The sequence below is a fragment of the Coffea eugenioides genome, chromosome 9 (genome assembly GCF_003713205.1).
Source record: "Coffea eugenioides isolate CCC68of chromosome 9, Ceug_1.0, whole genome shotgun sequence".
In the NCBI taxonomy this organism is placed as follows: Eukaryota; Viridiplantae; Streptophyta; class Magnoliopsida; order Gentianales; family Rubiaceae; genus Coffea; species Coffea eugenioides.
The window spans coordinates 15,289,448-15,310,567 of NC_040043.1; the positions used below are offsets into that span (position 1 = coordinate 15,289,448).

General features: G+C 35.5%; 1 protein-coding gene across 1 annotated transcript; it reads right to left on the minus strand.

Annotated features, from left to right (window-relative positions):
- Positions 1-12,164: 12,164 nt before the first annotated feature.
- On the minus strand, positions 12,165-13,202 carry LOC113782301. The gene is made up of 2 exons (XM_027328192.1): positions 12,745-13,202; positions 12,165-12,651 (listed from the first exon to the last, which is right to left on the minus strand). Exons 1-2 carry the CDS (start codon positions 13,200-13,202, stop codon positions 12,165-12,167), a joined length of 945 nt encoding a protein of 314 aa, XP_027183993.1.
- Positions 13,203-21,120: the final 7,918 nt, after the last annotated feature.

Sequence of the window (21,120 nt, forward strand, 5' to 3'; positions counted from 1 at the left end):
TTTTAATTGAAAATAGTTATATTTTCTTTTTTTGCACAAGTGACATATTGGAGCATCTTCTCATAATGTGCAACTTAGGTGGTTTGTAATATTATAAGATATTTAATCAAAGGCTATTTCTTGTCTTAATTTTAGTTATGACTATGTTACATATTTATGAAATAGACATACATTTATAATTAAAGTTAATATTTGATATTTTAAGATGTCGTAGATTTAAATAAATGAAAATTATTTTGAACATAACATATTAAGGTAATTTCATTCGAAAAAATTTTGGCCCCCCAAAGAAAAAATCCTAGCTCCGTCATTGCGCGTATTCGGTTAAGTACTGCGTATGAATGGAGGCGAAGGCGACACAAGCTACGCAAAGAATTCACCCTACCAAGTCTGTCTGTCTCTCTGTCTCTATCTCTTTAACACACACACACACACAGAGTAGTACTAACTCATGCTATGACACGTTGATCTCTATAATAGTATATCTTTTTTTCCTCCTTAACATTTGTTTTTTGGAGTGGTGTATCTAGAATTCGGTTCTCACCAAGGTGAAACCTGTCCTTGAACAATGCATACGAGAATTGTTGCGGGCCAACTTACCCAACATCAACAAGTGCCTTAAAGTTGCGGATTTGGGATGCGCTTCTGGACCAGACACAGTTTTAACAGTTTGGAACATTATACAAAGTGTCGACAAAGTTGGCCAGGAAAAGAAGAATGCATTCGAACTTCCCACCATTCAGATTTTTCTGAATGATCTTTTCCAAAATGATTTCAATTCGGTTTTCAAGTCGCTGCCAAGCTTCTACGGCAAACTTTTCCACCATTCAGATTTTTCTGAATGATCTTTTCCAAAATGATTTCAATTCGGTTTTCAAGTCGCTGCCAAGCTTCTACCGCAAACTTGAGAAAGAAAGCGGACGCAAAATAGGATCGTGCCTGATAGCCGCAATGCCTGGCTCTTTCCAAGGCAGACTCTTCCCCGAGGAGTCCATGCATTTTTTACACTTATGCATGCGATAAAATTGTTAACAAGGAGTCCATGCATTTTTTATCACTTATGCAATAGTAACAAGCTTGCATGGAAGAATTTAAAATTACATTTTTACCCCCCAACTTTTGCATAATTCCACTAAGGTCCAAAAGTTTGTGAAAATGAATCAAATCTGCCCTCTTCAAGTTTTGATCCTCTTTTGTACATTTTATACATGTATTCGAGTGGATTATTTCCAGATTTTAGGACATAATCAGGGTATAAACATTTTTGTTGGATTTAATCTCCTAGATGGGCTTATTCTTTTCTTTTATGGGTTTGGGAAAATGGTTTATGAAATGGGCAATGTTATTTGGTTGGATTTGGCAAATGAGTTGTTGGTTTATTTTCTTTGGGTTATGCTATGGGTTGGAGGCTAAATACCAAACATTTTTGGTTGGGATTGTTTGGTCAAAGACTGGTCTGGCTTGTTCTTTTTCTTTGAATTTTTCGCCGGGCCAGGGGAGTCTTCGGCCCAAGGCGAAGGAAAAACAGTCCAAAGGCTTCTAATTTGATGCAAAAATTGTAATTTACCCCCTGATCTTTTAAATAATTTTACTGTGGCCTTAAAAACTTTAGATTCTTTCAATTAGGTCTCTAATTTAATTATAATTTGATCCCTAAACTTTATTTTTTTATTTTAACCCCTAATCTTTGTAATAATTTAGTTTGACTAAAAAAATTTTCTGAATTTTTACAATTAGGTCCCTAATAGTTTTGATTTCTTAAATATAATTTGTTTATCTTCTTTAATTGTTAATTATACTTCATTTAAATGCTTTTAATTGGTAGATTTTATGGTTGTTTCCATTTCTTTATAATAATAAAGTGAATTTATCATATGTTTACATTTTATTCTCTTTATTTGTTAATTAAATTGGTGCATTGACCATTTTGTTGATTTTGGAGTATCAATAGGGCAATTCCAACCTCATTTAATCACTATTTCAAGGGAGGTACTTTCTAGTATTGTTTTAAATCCTTTTATGTGCTCCTACATATTTTTTATGTGTAATTGCATGTTTTGAGTGTTTTTTTTATTTACTCATTTTATTCATTTTAAGTTTCATTTATTTTATTTAATTTTGATAATTATTTGAGAAGCATTTAAATGCCAAATTATAATAGATAGATGCCCAAAAAATGTATTTAGCTAAGTTATGTAATAAATAAGTTTTATTTTTGCCAAAATGTAATTAGTTAGATGAATGTAATAGTTAGATTATTATTTTTTAAATTTCCCTCTTAGATTGTAGTTAGGGTCTCGAATGTAATAGTTTGGATTTTTATGTGCATTTATTCGCTTGTGTGCTTATATGTTTACTCGCTTTTTTTAGGATTTTGCATTTAGATATCATGCCTATGTGTTATGTGCTCTATGTGTTTTATGTGTTTATTTGTTTTAATTATGCTTTATATGCTTTATTTATTTATAATAAATGCATGATTTCACCACACTAGTCCAATGTTAGTTGTGACCTTTCTCCATGATTTTTCACTAGTCTAACACTAGTGAGGATTTGTAGAAATGGGTTAGTCCAATACTAGACCCTTTAGACCATTTTTGCGTTAGATTCATATCTCGTGTTTCATACATTTTTTCTATTTTTAGGTTATTTTCATTTGCATGATATTTTGCTTATTATTATTCCCTTGCCCTCTATATGTTTGAATCATATCATTTAGAATTACATCTCATTTTAGTAAATTAGAAATAGGTTAATTCATTTGCTTGATTAAGTTAGGAGAGTTAGCTTTCAAATATGAGAAATGAACGAGTGTGGCTTTTCAACATTAACACGCTCTTGTCCCCTCTATAAAAGAAAATTTTGAGTCACGAATTTTAGCATCCCGTATGTGTTATATTGCATTTCCCTTTTCTAGATCATGTATATTTATCTATATATTATAATTTATTTTTCGAGTCTCATCTATTGCATATTCGTGACCACTTCTAAGAATCATTTTTGAGCATCACAATTAATGTGATTTGCACCAATTAAACTTTAAAGAAATATTTCGACCCTCCCAATACTTCCTAGGTCTAGATTCGCATCCATATAGAAACATCCTAATTTAATAAGTTTTGTAGGTTAGATTAGGAAAATTTTTGACTAAATCTCACAACTAATCTTGGTTAGGTTGAAAGAGTGCCTTAGGTTTGAGTCTATCAAATTTTTGCTTTCCCTTTCTTCAACCGTAACTCCCGAACCTTTTTCTTTTGTTTTCAAAGATCTGAAGTCGTTTAAAAGGGGTTTTGTCTATTTTTTTATATATTTTTTGGGTGACTTGGTACATCTAAACTCAATACCAAGTGACGACTCCTATTTTTTTTTAAAAAATCCTTTTTAAACTAAATTTTGGGCCCAAACCATCACACATTTTAAGTCTCATTTTAGGTCTTTTTTCTTTATTTTCTAAAATAAAAAACACACCTTTTTAATATGCCAATATTCTCTAAAATCAAAAAATCATTTTTCCAACATCATAAATTTTATTTTTCAAAAAATTGGGCGCAACAGCTAAATAGCAGAACTTACAACCTATGAACTTACAACTGATAAGAAAAAAATGTAAAAAAAAAAAGATTTAGTTGATAAGTGATAAATGAAACCAACGAACTTACAACTGAAAAACTATAACTAACACATAAAACACAGCAAAACTTAGGCACCAAAATTGCAGCGTATACTCAAGGACTGAAGAGAGTGACCTAAAATTGAAACAACTGCTTAATGAAAATCTGTGAACGCTATATCAGAAGCTCTTCTGCAGCAATTCTTTCAAAGTGCAATTAAACCCCTGAAGAAATTTGGCAACCAAAATAAAAAGTATACAGATTATTCAATCTCTTTAATATTGGTAAGGGAAAAAATAGACAAAGAAAAGAATTAATTACCTTTAGTAGGAAAGATTGTAAAGGAGAAGGTGGAAGAAGCATGTAGTTTTTTGTGAGTAGTATTTGGGTTTCCTAATGTATAAAGACACAAACTTTCTTTCACTCTTGATAATTTGCCAACTAGTCAACAATAAGGAAAACAAAAGGACAAACCTCTATCCCTAGCAATGGTATTAGCCATCATGAACACAATAGATAGATAAAGTTGCAAACTTGATAAGTTGTCAGAGATTTTTCTTTCACTCTTGATAATTTTCCAACTGGGGAATGAAAATGAATACAAAAGGACAAACCACAATCCCACAGTTGGGATATGATAAAGAGTATAGAAGTAAAAAATCGAATGGGTAGCCATAATTTAGGAAAGAAAATCGTCAAATTGTTGACCAAGTGCTGGAGGAATTCAACAGGTACTTTTCTTCGGTTGAACCAGAAAGAGAAGAAAGAGGAAACAAAAGAATGAAAAATAGAGAAAAAGAGAGAAAGGAAGAGGAAGACAACGGTTGGGGAATAAAAAGGAATACAAAAGGACAAACCACAAAATCTAATGAGCAACCATAATTTAGGGAAGAAAATCGTCAAATTGTTGACCAAGTGCTGGAGGAATTCAACTGGTACTTTTCTTTGTCTATAAACCAGAAAGAAAAAGAAGGGGAAACAAAAGAATAGGAGAGAGAGAGAGAGAGACTGTTGACCAAGTGCTGGAGAAGTTCAATTGGTACTTTTCTTTGTCTCTTGTGGAAGTACAGATAGTAGGTAGAAAACCCGTTTCTTGGCTACTATCTCCAAAATCTATTCACCCGCTTCTCTTTTTTGACTGAGAAAAGAATAGTTGAAGAAACAAGAAATAATGAAAAGGAAAGGAGAATAATTTGAGCCAAAATGCTAGAAATAACCCTCAACGTTTAGCTATTGTTTTCAGGGGATGTTATTTCTGGTAGGGCAAAGTTGTAATTAGAAGGTAAAAGACGTACCAACCTCTTAATAGTAGTTAATTGTTCAGCCCAAGAGTTAAAATTTGGAGGGCATTGTTGCCAAAAGACATATGTGACGAGTGTGGGGTATACATACAACAATTAACTCATCTACAATCATGTTTTATATTTATAACATCCAAAATACTCCACACGCAATTTTTCGCAAGTATACGAGCCGTGATTGAGTATAGGGTATTAAAGGTCGAAAACACAGAGAAGATTGTCAATTAGTGATAGCTTTTGAACTCCTTTATTATTTAGACTACCACAAATGTAAAAGATTAAATCTGCACTACAAACATGAAATAAACGTAATAAAAATAACAACATAAAGCTTCTAGAGGTATGAAATTTCTAACTACTCTCACTAATGAAATTATCGGTTAAATGAATACTATAATCTTGGCTAGTTATGGCGTAATTTCCTAATGTATATGAAACCTACTCTCGTAGTGAATCAACTATACTTGTAATTAATCATACCTGCTCTCGTGGTTATGAAATCAACTACAAAATCATTTCTTCTATGAAATTACATGAAACAAGTCACTAAAACCGCATAGGTGCACCTCTACTCTCGTGAGTATACTCCCTAAATTTATCACTTCCTTGAACTAGTGTTAAATTCCAATTCTCATTGCAAACTTAACACATTAAAATTATCATAATTAATGGTCGGTTAATCATGATTAGAAAAGCAAAAGTAATAAATAACATACTCAAAATAATATAATTAAATAACCATGTAAATATCACTAACAAGATATAACAAGTTCATCCATAACTCTGGGTAGAAACTTTAGAAACACATTGAAACACAAATCCAAACTTGTATAATAACTAAATATGAAATCAAATACAAGAGAAAGTAGTACATGAAATATCACCTTTGTCATATGAGATCAAACTCTCTATCTTGCTCCTTAATCTTCATCCAAGTTTAGTTACAAATACAAAAAGGATAAACTACACTAACTATACTATATTAATCTAACTAATGAACTAAGAAAATTCTAGTGAAGACTACATTTTTGTGAAGTTTCTCTAGCCTTCCCAAAGATGTGAAAATATTCCCCAAAGGCCTCTATTTATAGAGGATTAAAGCTCCAAGTAATCAAGTTAAGGTTAGTGCTAGTTGGCTCTTGGAATCATCAAAAGGTTGCTTCTTGATGTCTCCATACTTATTAGCTCATATCCAGCCAAAATTCTTGCAGAAAAAGTAGTAAAAAAATCTTGTGTGAACAAAGCACAAGTTGTAGAGCAAATTGCAGCCACAAATGAAGAATATGCAACCTGAGGTCGCGTATCGTACCCACGTTTTGCTCTTTTGCAGGTTTGATCATTTCTGGTCAAATCTTCTCTTTGCTCTGTTTTTAGTCCAACTTCAACAGATATTTTCTTGATGATAAAGGTTGAACTAACTTATACAAAACATGAAAGTTGTAGTCCTTTGCATTAGCTTTCCAATTCCTTAAGAATCATCCAATTTGGAGCTCTGTGGACTAATAAATGACCAAAATACCCTTGACTAGTCAAAACTTTATTTTAGCTTTTGATAATGAAAATGCACTTCTGTATTTCGATATTTTGACAAGAAAAATAGCTAAACTGGACTTTGAGATCTTCACAACAAATGTCTTAACTTCAAAATGGTTTAAGAATCACCTCAATTCAACACTTGTATCTCAAGATATAGTCAAAATACCACAAGGTGTCAAAATTGGAAAACTCCTTTCCTTTTATTTTTGATTGCATTTCCTCTTTTGAACGTTTGGCACTTCATGTCTTCTTTAAATCACTTCCAATTATCAACAATCATCCAAATATCTTCTCAAGTCACTCCAATTGATGATTGAATCATTGAATCTAGAAAAATATAAAGTTTTTACCATTAAAATTCATAGAAATGTAATTTTTGATACTTAATTCATAAAATGTATATTTTCACTAGAAACTTAGCTAATTAGTTATAAAACTAATTAAAACACACAAAAACTAATTAATAAAATACACTTAAAATACTCAAAATACACACTTATCAACTCCCCCATATTAAACCATTGCTTGTCCTCAAGCAATTAAGAATTACTAACCACAATGATCCAAAACTTTCAAATTAAACATATGTGCACAGTTAAACATATGTGCACAGTTCAACTTCATTTCCTCAAAACAAGGTAAATAGCCATTATGCAATCATTCAATTAAGTTCAAATACTCATAATATCAAGTAAAGGAGAGCTAATTATGCCATAATTGTAACTAATTCAAATCAATTTCTTATCCTTTCCTAATTTCACAAGCAAGTAAGTTTTATGGTCAATAAAAATGCTTCCTAAACCCATGATCATCACCTTTTTCACATGCAAAAAGGGATTTATTCATATAATATATCTAAATATTATTCAAGTTGTGAAAGTGTCTTTTGTCGCGAAAATCGATAATTTTAGATGAAGATCGTCAGTTACCCAACACTTCATATTCTCAAGTTGTTTTGCATACTCTTAATTCTAGTACCGTTTTACGTGAAAGTCGACATTTGTAGATGAAAACTTCTGATTACTAAGTACAAGAACCATTGAAGTAGAAGAACTTTTATTTTCCTTTTTTCTTTTTTTCTTTTTTTCTCTCTCTTTTTTTTCTTCAAAAGGAAAAATAATAACATTCTTGCAAAAGAATAATCATGAGAAGAGTTTTGCACTTATTGATCATATTAATTAGTTAACTATGTAAATCAAGTAAAAAGAAGAAATTTCATCAAATTTGTAAAATTTAGATATAATTTTCTCCACTTTTCAAGATATACTTGCCTATAAATACATAAATTATACTCACATAATAGTCATTTCCTAATTAAATGAGAAAAGAAGTTGTCAAGTCACATATATTTATTTTAAAAGTAGAAGGAATTTGAATAACTAATGGTATGGAACTTGTTACCCTTGGATAAAATTGAAAAATTTTGAAATCTTTTGAGGCAAATTTGCAATTTTAGACAAGATTTTTAAAAAATTTTGTCAGAATCTCCTCTTATAAATGGACTAAACTCCCTACCAACAAACCCAATTTTGAAAAATTTCTAAGTACAATAACATTTTCAAGCATAAGTCCAATTTTTACAACCAACAAATCAATTACATACGATACATATAATGTCAATTCTCCCCCCCTCACACTTCACATATACATTGTCTTCAATGTGTAAAAAGGAAAATCAAGATAAAAAAAAAAGGAATACTCCCTTATTGATATGATTGAAGCGTCATGAAGTGTCACAAACTATTGTCCGCTCATCTCCAAAACTTTATTAGTTACATTGGATAACCATTAGTAATTAAACCTAAGAATTAAAAAATGAGAAACAAAGGTGATAACAAAGGCATTAATAAACACAAAACGGCGATTCGTAACTTCTACGCCTTTGTCGTGGCGATGTACCCATATAAGATATACAAGAAACTACTCAAGGTACAATGAAACACTTCACTTCACACATTTTTTACTCCTAAAATTCTACAAATTGCTAAATTCTTCACATATTCAAAACTCTTCATCCAATGATGTTTTATATGAAAATTAAGCTATAAATTTTCATGTAAATGTATCATTTTCCTTTATCTAGATAAACTAGCCATTCTCTAAAGTTTACAAATTCAAATTTGCTAAAATGTCACCATATAATGAATGTAGACATGTAAGCATCATGAATAAGTCACATTTTACCAATTTGAACGGTCCAATTATGCTTAACAATATTCTAAGACCAATTATTACATTGATCAATAAATAGGAATATGCATGAATTAAAACATTGCATAAATCATCACATTCCCACATTTGATCATCTAAATATGTTTAAAGATGTTAAATAAGCATAATGGAACTTATATACACCAATAAATAACATCACAAATTCACCATTCAAAGTATGTCAATAAACTCAAAAATATGCAAATGGTGAATTTTAAAATACCAAATTAAGTTCAAGAAATTTATCTCAGATTGGTAGAGTGATGTTTGGTGATACAAATGATGTAAAAAGTCCTATGAAAATCACTCCAATTGACCTCCAATTGATGGAATTAGAAATTATGAACCCTAACAACCAATTTTTGAGATCTTTTTCTTGAATTCTAATCAGTTAAAAAGGATCTATGAAGGTCAAATAATATTTGGTTGATGATTTCTTACAAGAAAATTGAATAAAAGATGAAATTGGTGAAGTGTGTGTTAGTATGTGTGAGAAAATGTGAGGAGGAGAAGAAGAAAAGAAGAATAAGGCAACCTGTATTTTCGTTTCTAAAAAGAGCTTAAAAAATGCGGGCTTGAGCCTGTGTTTTTAGGGTCACGTTTTCTGCCTTAATTTTGTAGGAATAAATACGCGAGATTGAAAACGTGACCTTAGGTCATGTTTTCTGTACTCGTGTATTTTGTTGATAAGTTGAAGAATAGAATACGCGACCTCAGGAAAACGTGACCGAAGGTCGCATTTTCCATGAGGCTACATTTTCTTCTGCAATTTTTCTGCACAAGATTCAACTTTCTAAAATTACGCATGGTACCCCTATTGCTTAAAATGCACACTAGATCATTCATTCTTTTGCTAAAATAATCAATACACACACATGTTTTTTTTTTGGCAGATAAATAATGTTTTATTCAGTCATAAACGCCAATTACATCAACAAGTGCCGAGCTACAAGATCTTTCTCCGAAAGCTAGGGAAACCTAACCTATCCATCCGTATATCACCACGAACCATAGGGGGTAGCACTCCAAAGGACTCAAACAAAGTATCATTTCCGCGATTGCACCCATCTTGGCCAGCCTGTCTGAGGGTTTATTTGCCTCTCTATAGCAGTGCGTTACGGACCGGCATAGACTCCGATACCGCAGCAGATCGTCCAGTTCCACCTGCAATCGCCAGGGGCATGCATCATCTCCTGATATGATCCGAACCAAAGTCAAGGAATCCAGCTCCAGGTGCAACTCCATATATCCCCGATCGGCACACTGTTTTACCCCAAATACCACGGCCTTTAACTCGGCATCCAGGCTGGTGATGACACCAAAGAAACGTGAAAAGCCAAAGAGCACTGCTCCCTGGGAGTCACGCAACAGCCCTCCCCCTCCACTAAAACCTGGGTTGCCCAGCAAACACCCATCCGTATTAAACTTATAACTAGCACTCGGGGCCACCCATTTCACCGGCCAAACGCACCTCAGCTCTCCCAAGAGCCATAAGGCCATGGGAGTAGAGGAAATTGTATATGCAAAAGTTCCCTAATCCGAGTCAAGGTTCGGGCCACCACCACTCCCCAATCTGACCGCCTCCTTTGCATTAATGCACCATTTCTCGCTCTCCACAATTCCCAATAGATTAGAGAGGGAAGGATACGATAGACAAAGGCCAAATACCGATTCGGAGCAGAGTGTAACCACCACGAGATGACCATATGACGAGCTGAGCTAATACGAGACGCCATTCCCTCCTGAATTTCAAACGCCTTCCAAACCTGCCGGGCAACTTCACCAGTGCAAAAGACGTGATCCCATTGTTTCTCCAGGAAAACGGAGCAGCATCAACATCTAGAAGGACCCTGAATTCCCACCTGTTGTAACTGCTCGAGTAAGGGTAACCTCTCAGAAAGTAGGCGAAGCATGAAAAAAGATATTGTTATTGGCAAGAACCTGTGCCAAATACAAGCGACGTCGAGAGACCTATTAGAATGGGTGCGAACAAGCAATAAAGCTGAGGCCACTGAGAACTCTCAACTAGAGGTTGGCATCTATACCATCCTGTCCTCCTCTTGAAGTGTCGGAGGCGAGGTCTCCAGCACCAGCCGCACCAGCTCCGGCTGCAAGACCTGCAAGAGTAATCGAATGTTCCATTCCCCTCCATTAACAAAGTCCACCACCCGCTGGTTCTGGAAAATCTCCACTCAATGACACAGTGGGCCGGCCAGTTATCATGCCAGAAATCTATTGACCCTGACCTAACAATCCAACTGATATTGTCCTCCACGATACCCTGAACCGCACTTATCTGTCTCCAAGTATAAGAACTCCCTGTCCTCTTCTCCGCAAGGCAATGGTACCTCCCTCTACAATATTTGGACGCCATAAAGGAAGCCCACAGAGAACGACCATGTCTGAAATTCCACCATAGCTTTATGGAAAAAGTTTGATAAACCTCAGTCAGCCGCCGGAGGCCTAACCCCCATTCTCTATATGGCCGACATAGGTCTGCCCATTTCATCCAATGAAACCTCGGTCCAAGGTCAGATGCACCCCATAGAAAACCAGCCATAACTCTCTCTATCTCCCGCAAGACTCCCTTGGGAGGTGACGCTGCCGCCAACAAATGAATCGGCAACGAGGATAGAACATGCTTGAGCAGTACCACTCTTCTCCCAGACGATAGAATCCGCTGCTTCCACGATAAAATTTTGTTGACAATGCCCTTGTAAATGTCCCCAAAGTATTCCTTCTTACGTCAGCCTATGAATAGTGGCATCCCAGGTACCTGACCAGGAACTCCCTTCTCTGAAATCCCGTTAACTGTCTGATAATCCTGCAGCGATGCGACCCGAGGCGGGGGTGCACCAGGAAACAGCTCTTTTGTTTATTAACCTTCTGACTTGAGACTGCACAATACTCCTCTAGGACCCTCCCTAAGAGGCGTAAAGAAGACTTCAAACCGCTAGTGAAAATGACCACATCATCCGCAAAAGACAGATGTGTAATGATCAGGCAACCAATCAGAATCTTATATGGGTGGAATTGGCGCTGATCTACCAAGGCATTCAAAGCCCTGTAGAGAGCTTCAGCACCAATGACAAACAGGGCAGGAGATAATGGATCACCCTGTCTCAAACCACGCGTGGACAGGAAAAATCGTGCAGCACCCCATTTATCAGTATCGAGAACCATATGTTGGAGACCAGTCGCCAAATGGCATCTATCCATGTCTCAGAAAACCCGAAGTGCTGCAGAACCTGCAAAAGGAAGCACCATGACACCCGGTCATAAGTTTTCATCATGTCCAGTTTGATCACAACATTTCCACCGCGGGTCGGCTTCCCGATATCTGACACAAGTTTTTGCGTCAATAAGAAGTTGTCTGAGATCTGTCGCCCTTTAACAAAGCCACTCTGTTGGCGAATATGATCCTGGGTAAAATCTGAGCCAGACGATCCGAAAAAATACGTGGAAGCACTTTATTAATAAAATTACAAAGGCTTATCGGACGATATTATGTGAAATCTTGGGGGCACTGAACCTGAGGAATCAAGACAATAGTAGTGGCAGTAATGCTGCGTGGCAACTCTGCCCCGCAGAAGAAACTTAAAATAGCCTTATACACGTCCTCCGCAACCACATCACAAACAAAAGTAAAGAATTTGCCTATAAATCCATCTGGGCCAGCGGCACTCTCTCCATCCATCGAGAAAACCACCTTCTTTACTTCAGCCATGGTGGGGGGCTCCATAAGTTGGGTTTTATCACCGTCCGTAACTAGCTTAGGAATAGTATCTAAGAACTCACTAGAGGAGGAGCACGGTTCAGCCGTAAACAACCTCTGGAAAAAGGAAATTGCCTCCCTACTGATGTGCTCCTCAGCCTTTACCCATTCGCCATTGGAATCACAGATCCTGTGGATGATCGCCCTGCTCCTCCTCTCAGCCACCACCGCATGGAAGTACTTTGAATTTCTATCACCATCCTTCAACCACCTTGCCCTGACCTTTTGTCTTTAAAAACCTTCCTCAATAGCCAACGTACGCCTAAGCCGCTCTCAGGCATCATTTAAATCACATAAAACAGGGTCAGACGAGTCCTGCTCCTGGGCTACTTCTGCCTCCAACACCGCCCGTTCCGCTTCTTTAACAGCCCGGAAGATGTTGCCAAAAGACTCCCTAGACCATCCCTTCAGTACCTGCTTGATTGTATGAAACTTGATTGCCAAAACACACAGATGTTGTCCGCTCATTGGACATGACCAGCTATCGTGTATGACATCCAACAGTCCTGCTTTTGTGGTCCAAACATTTAAGAACCGGAAAGGTTTCGGTTTATTGTCCAACCAAGTAGGAGCTGTCATCAAGAGTAGGGCATGGTCCGGTGGATCCCTCGACAAGTGCTGCACCAGAATGCTAGAGCCTATCTGCAAAGCCTCCAAGTTTAGAAGCACTCTATTGAAGCGTTTCCATATTCGAGCCCGCCCTTGCCTATTATTGCACCAAGTGTAATTTGAGCCAGAGAAACCCGCGTCAGATACCCCAGCCTCCATCATGAACTGCAAAAATTCTAACCCTTCACTCGGGCGAAATGGCAACCCCCTCGCTTCTCCTCCTCATTAACAATCACATTAAAGTCTCCAGCCAAACACCAAGGGATCCCAGACGGACTATCCAATAACAATTCTGCCCATAGCGTCTCACGCTCTTGCACAGTGCACTTGGCATGAACTAAGGATAGACAAACGGTAGACGGAAAAATAGGGCAGTGAACATGGAGCGAGACATGCTGACAGGATTCTCCAACAACAGAGCAAGAGAGAATCAATTTATAAAAAACTCAAATGGTACCCCACTAGTTCGAGATACTAAGATCTATTCCCAATTTCAGTAGCACATTATCAATGTTTCCTAAGGCCACTTTCGACTCACAAATCGCCACCAATTGTAAAGAGTGTAACTTGATCAATTTTTTTAATCTTCTCAAGTTGGAGGCGCGAGTAACTCCCCTTATATTTCAAAACAGCATTTTAATCATTAGAGAGACTGGCAAAGGAATTAGATGAAGAGGACTTACTTGAGCACAAAGTATGATCGGACGGGAATCGAGCGCAGATGCCCCGTTGTTTCAACTGAGCCGCGCCCAGGGGTCCTTCTCCTTGAGGCGAATGCAGCAATGCAACAGTTGTTTCAGCAACCGAATCCAAATAAAGTGTGTCGGAGAGCGACGCACTACCCCTCTGGGCTTTGAATTTCGAAGTACCGCGAGGAGAGAGACTTCCAAACTGCTTTTGAATATCACGTAGGTCCACAATCAGCTCCATGTCAGCCCCAGGACCAAGCTGCTGCCACTGCTGCAAGTCCCTCGCATTCATCCCGTCGGCATCGCCTGTGCCCTCCATTACCACCGCTGCTACGGGCAGCGAGCACAACCACTGCCCCTCTTCCCATTCGTCTGCCATCAGTCCGCCACCGCTCCGCTGCGCGCTGCAGGCAGCGCTACGCTCCCAGCCTACACCATGTACGAGCGTTTCCTCCTCTCCTAGCTCGCCAGCAGGTTGCTCCCCACCAGAAACGTCCCCCTCTGCTGTCGCCCCCAACTCAGCAGTTGTTGAAGACATCCCCACTCGAGCCTTAACCAGAGGCTGCAGCCTCTCCGCACGCTGCATCCCCTCTGGCTTCGATGTCTGGCTCCTATCTTTTACCCGCTGGTGGGGCTTCTCCGTCCTAGGAGGGCGACGCTCTGGTTTCAGGACATAACAACCCTCAATGTCATGCCCCTATCGATAACAGTGAGAACAATATTTGGGAGTGTTTTCAGGGATAAAGCTCTGCCAGAAGCCCTTATACTTTCCATTGCCAACCCACACCCTTGATGGCCTGGTTTGGAGCAAGTCTATTTCAACACAAACTCTCGCAAGACTTAGCCTGGAGGTAGCCAATGTTGCAGCATCAACGAATAAAGGAACACCTAAAACCGACACAATCTGGAAGATCGCTTCTTTGTGGAAGTAGTGCAACGGCAACTTGTGTAGTTGGAACCAAACCGGGACAACGGAGGGTTCTTTGTCTACATGAAAGGCCGGAGACCATTTGAAGATCCTCATTGGGAAGCCCAACACATACCAAATTCCATGAACCCAGATGCGAAGGTAATCAGCCTCATTGCCCAGGCGAATGAGCACATGCCTAGCGTCAAGGAGACCTATCGCAGTAGGCTCTCGCAAATCCAGTGACCGAAGGAACTTCCTGACCTCCTCCAGTTTTGGCCGCTCCCTGGAAAATTTGCCCACAAGAGCAAACTTGTAGGGAGTCGCTAAGGTATCCAGATCTTCTTGCGAAAAAATCACAACGGGCTCCCCCTTATGGGTAGAAGCCGCAGCACGTATCTTCAAAGGCGGCTGCAGTGGGTTCGCTGAGAAAAGGTCCGAGATAGATTTCCGTTAAAAATCCACAGAGGAAGGAAAGTGCCCCCCAACAACTGGCTGAAAGGCAGCCATGGTCGTGGAGAAAGACTAGACCGCAAGCCTTGAGAAACCCTAGCGAAGGTTTCTAGAGAGAAACCCTAGCGAAACAATGCACACACATGTAAAATGATCAAAATATACATTTTACCTCTCTTTAACGAATCAAAAACATTAAATATTCAAATCGAGAGGTGGAGTTCCTCAATCAAATTTCACCTTTTTCATCTCATTTGATCACTTTTGCTTCTATTTCCCAAACCTACAAACGAAAAAGAACAAAATAATTTAAATGCATAATTTAAACATAAAATGACACTAAATTAACATAAATTATCATAATATTGGGTTACCTCCCAACTAGCGCTTTTGTTTATAGTCGTTGGCTTGACTATATAATTTTATTTTTTGAGATTTTGTCAATGCATAATTCATCATTAGAGGACATGGTGGATCAATAAATGGTGACTTGATATCAAAAGTCACATGTTCTAATGATATGAGATGTGGAAGAGGCTTACATATCTCAAATGATGGATAGATAAAACCTTGAATGTGCGTCACTTGAGTGCTCACCAAATGAACATCCACTTGCCTTTCTTGGGTGACGATATATTTAGAACCTATGCTTTCAACACATTTCTCAAGATGGATGAAAAATGAGTCATTGATGCTCATCTCTTGAGGTTCAAAGTTAGTTCCAAGGATATGATCTTGTGAAATCGACAATTTCTCATTGAAACATATATTAGATGCATCATTTTCATTAAAATGCAATCCATTTCCACATAGAACATTCCCATCATTCATGCTAGGATAATTTTGCGCATAATTAGAAAAAATAACTTCACACAAAACATGTAATTGATCTTGTATTCTACCAAAATGAGAAGTTAATTCATCTAATCTTTGCTTAACCCTATCAAAACGATCGGAGGTTGCATTAGTTAGCTTTTCTATGGCTAATTTCAAGATAGTTTAGATTCATATTGGACACACTCGGGTGGGTAATCATAATAACATTGAGAATCACTATAAATACATTGATTATACCAATTATAAGTATAAGAATTCCCCCAGTTATGACCATATTGATCAAACTAAGGATTGTAATATCCAAATTTATCATAATAATTCACATTTTGTGTTTGCCTACATGTATGAGTAACATGATAATCTCTACACAAGTTACAAATCACATGATAAGAATTGAAAGCATTGACATTCCTCTTTTGCTCAAGCATGTTTATAATGGTGTCCAATTGAACTTTTAATGTTATAACATCAAGTTTAGTTTTTAATCTCCTTAAACCATTTTTGAATGATTTACCGTCGGTAACATCTTGGTTACCTCTATTCAAGGTACTTTGTACTTGGTAATAATTCATTGCCGATCTTTCACTTCTCAAGCATTGTCTCCTCATGTTTTCTACTCTCCTTAAAACCCTAAACATGCTTTCAAAGTGATTCAAAAACAAGTTTAGTTAAGAAGAATAGATGACTCAACACATACAAAAACATGACACTAAACACAAAATAAAAGACACAACAAGACACTAAACATAACAAAAGGACAAATAAACACAACAAAAACAAGAAAAGCAAGAAAAAAATGTCTAAATTAATAAAGTTATTCTTAGCGCCAATATTGAGCAAAATCTTCCCCGACAACGGTATCAAAAACTTGACGAGCATGGGGTATGTATATAACAATTAGTTCATCCATAGTCAAGTTTTATATTTATAAAATTTAAAATACCCCACATGCAATTTTTCACAAGTATACGAGGCGTGATTGTGCGTAGAGTATTAAGGGTTAAACCCACTGAGAAAATTGTCAATTACCGATAGCTTTCGAACTTCTTTATTATTTAGATTACGACAAATTGCAAAAGATTAAATCTACACTACAAACATGAAGTAAATGTAATAAAAATAACAATATAAAACTTCTAGAGGTATAGAATTCCTAATACTTTCGCTAATGAAATTACTGGTTAAGTGAATGTTATTATCTTGGTTAGTTAAGGCATAATTTCTTAATGTATATGAAACATACTCTCGTAGTGAATCAACTATACTTGTAATAAACCATACCTACTCTCGTGATTATGAAATAAATTATAAACTTATTTCTTCTATGAAATTACCCGAAACAAGTCACTAAATCCACATAGGTGTACCTCTACTCTTGTGAGTGTACTCCCTAAGTTTATCACTTATTTGAACTAGTGTTAATCCCAATTCTCATTGCAAATTTAACATTTTAATATTATCACAATTAATGGCTGGTTAATCATGATTAAAAAAGCAAAAGTGATAAATAACTTGATCAAAATAATATGATCAAATAACCAAGTAAATATCACAAATAAGATATAACAAGTTCATCCATAACTCTAGGCATAAACTTTAGAAATATATATTGAAACACAAATTCAAACTTGTATAATAACTAAACATGAAATCAAATACAAGAGAGAAAATAGTATAAGAGATATCACTCTTGTCACATGAGATCAAACCCTTCATCTTGCTCCTTAATCTTCATCCAAGTTTAGCTACAAATACAAGAAGGATAAACTACACTAACTATACTAAGCTAATCTAATTAATGAACTAAAGAAATTCTAGTGAAAGCTACATTTTTGTGGAGTTTCTCTAGCCTTCCCAAAGTTGTGAAAATGTTCCCCAAAGACCTTTATTTATAGAGGATTAAAAATCGAAGTAATCATGTTAAGATTGGTGCTAGTTGGCTCTTGGAATCATCAAAAGGTTGCTTCTTGATGTCTCCATACTTGTTAGCTCATATCTATCCGAAATTCTGTTTGAAAAGTAGTCAAAAAGCTTGTGTGAACAAAGCAAAAGTTGCAGAGCAAGTTGCAGCCACAAATGAAGAATACGCGACATCGAAAATGTGAACTAAGGTCGCATATTGTACCCACGTTTTTCTCTTTTTCAGGTTTGCTCATTTCTGATCAAGTCTTCTCTTTGCTCTATTTTTTGTCCAATGTCAATTGATATTTTCTTGATGATAGAGGTTGAACTATCTCTGGTAAAAAGTATGAAAGTTATAGCCCTTTGAATTAACTTTCCAATACCTTCAAGAATCATCAATTTGGAGCTATGTGGATCAAGAAATGACCAAAATACCCTAGACTAGTCAGAACTCTGTTTTAGTTTTTGACAATGAAAATGTACTTCTGTATTTCGACATTTTGACAAGGAAAACGACTAAAGTGGATTTCGATCTTCATAGCAAATATAGAGCTATCTTTTAGTTTCAAAATAGTTTAAGAATCACCTCTATTCAATGCTTATAACTCAAGATATAGGCGAAATACCACAAGGTATCAAAGTTGGAAAACTCCCTTTCTTTTATTCTTGATTGCATTTCCTCTTTTGAACATTTGGCAGTTCATGTTTTCTTTAAATCATTTCAAATCATCAACAATCATCCAAACATCTTCTCAAGTCATTCCAATTGATGATTGAATCATTGAACCTACAAAACATGAAATTTTCATCATTAAAATCCATAGAAATGCAATTTTTGATACTTAAACCATAAAATGTATATTTTCACTAGAAACTAAATTAATTGGCTATAAAATTAATTAAAATACACCAAAACTAATTAGTAAAACACGTTTAAAATGCTCAAAATATACACTTATCAATATGCTACGTAGACTCCCTTCCCAAATGCAGGCATGTGACTCAATGTGGGAGTAGAAGTCTTGACTTTTTCTATATAAGACTAGAGGTACCTCGGCTGTGCAACGCACAGCCAGGCCCCTAGAACATTAGTTAAATACGTAGTAACAAATGTTTTAGTACATAATGAATAGAAATATAGGAAAAAAATTAAGTATAAAAATAATTAAAATTTGCTATGAAAAGAAATTTCATATATAAAGTTAACCCCAATTTATTGTGATTTGGAAAAAGAATTTTTAACCAATATTATGTGTACATAATGATACCAAAAAAGAAAAGAAAGCAAATCCATTATGAGTGCATTATCGGTTTAATAGCAGCATAGTTTTAGTTGTAATTAAATAAAGAGTAGTCACAATGTTTCTAACATTTTAATAATTTGAAAAAATATAGAAAGCCACAAAAACCTGTCACTATCTTCAACATCAATAAAAAAAATACAAACTTGCATATTTTTCTTTCTTTTTTGAGAGAAAGAGCGAGTTAATCTATCCATTTAAATCATGTCTAATAGCATTACAAATAGATGAAAACATTATCTAACCAAATAGTTATAGAATACGTATAGCAAATTTAAATAAAAACATGAATTGCCATATTTCTAAATCTACATATGCAAATTCAAATCCAACAATTTGTTTGATTGCAAATATGTCTTCTTAATCAAAATAGAATTTTCTAATAATATTTTGTAGAGTGACACTCTAAACTAAAAGCCTCAATACTAACTTCCACCACCAAATGCATTCCATTGAAAACTGCAATTGTTTTAGCTAGTCAAATCGACAAAATATTATTAACTTCTTTAGCCAAATAGTAATGATATGTCCAGTTCTATGCCTAACAATCATCTCAAACTCTAATTACATTATCTATCATTATGGGCAATAAAAAAGGATAAGAGTACAAAGTCATATAGAACCAGTTTAAGTAAAAGATTCTGAAATCTAATTTTGCACTTCTTTTATTTCCAAGCTATCATTTGCTAAAATTAAAACCATGAAAATAAACTACCTATCATGGATACAAGCTAGTCATTCAAAATGTTGAATGAAGAGATATAAAATATTATCTTCACATTCTAAATTGCTAGCCCCAACAATTATTTTACACGTCATCCACCTTATCCAGTTTGTAAGCACTTTTCACAATTAATAAACTTTATATAAATTAAAATATAATTACCTATCCATAAATTAAGAGATTCTAGTTAATTTTTAATTTAATAGGCATCATTTTTTTCTTCCTGATCATCGTTTACCTTGGATTTTCATTTATTAGATTTTTTTCTCCTCTACTGTAGTACTATCACCCTATTATCAAATAACATTTTTAATAAATAAAAAATTAGAATTAGAATGAATCTGCATAATGGTGTTATTTATTTTTTGAGGGAAAAGTAGTTACAATTCTTTCATTGTTAGCCTAAAAATTCTTCATGTAATCACCACCCGTCTTATTGTCAGCCTTTTCAAAAAATAAAAAGATCAAAAAGTAGTTTCAGAATAAATAAAATATAAAAAACTAAAAAAAATGTTTCTTTAGATTTAGGGAAAAATATTCACAGCATCACATACCTCTTTTGGGCAGAAAAGAAAGTCAGATGAAGAAGAAATATGTGAGAAAAGCAATAAGCAAAGGTTGCTGATCAAGACGCAAAAAATGACAAAAAAAATATCAAATAGTATATACCAAAAAGAGGCATTAAAAGTAGAAGATCATGAATCATAATTATTGGACTATGGAAGAAAGGAAATATCAAACCCATTCTTGATCTCCGATAATGAAATCATTCATTTAGTTAATTATGGACAAAAATGAAAGAAAATGCATCAACTAATCCAATAGAGAAAAAATAGAATAAATGATTAGGATGATAGGGGAAAAAACAGAGTACAAAGTGGAAACTAAATAACAAATCTGCAGTGTACATGAGGATTTGTTTAATTATCTTTAATCAAAAAAAAGAAAGGAAATAAAGTGAACAAAAGAAAAAACAAAGCAAAATGAAGAAAAGAAAAGGAATGAGCCACGTGTTAAAATGAGAGGAATCCACTTGGCAATCATTGGAGTTGCTATAGTAAGTTAGTAACTCCACTTTCTTCTTATTATATATAATAGGTAGATAAGATATTTTATCCCCATATCTCAACTTCTGATTTTATCGTTCGTGTCTGGTTCCCATTGGCTGTGCGCTTTCTTTCTGACCAATTGACAGACTTTTCTACGGACGTAGGCATCTAGTTAGCATACGCATCTATAAAATTTTCGCTATTTAAGCCCGAAA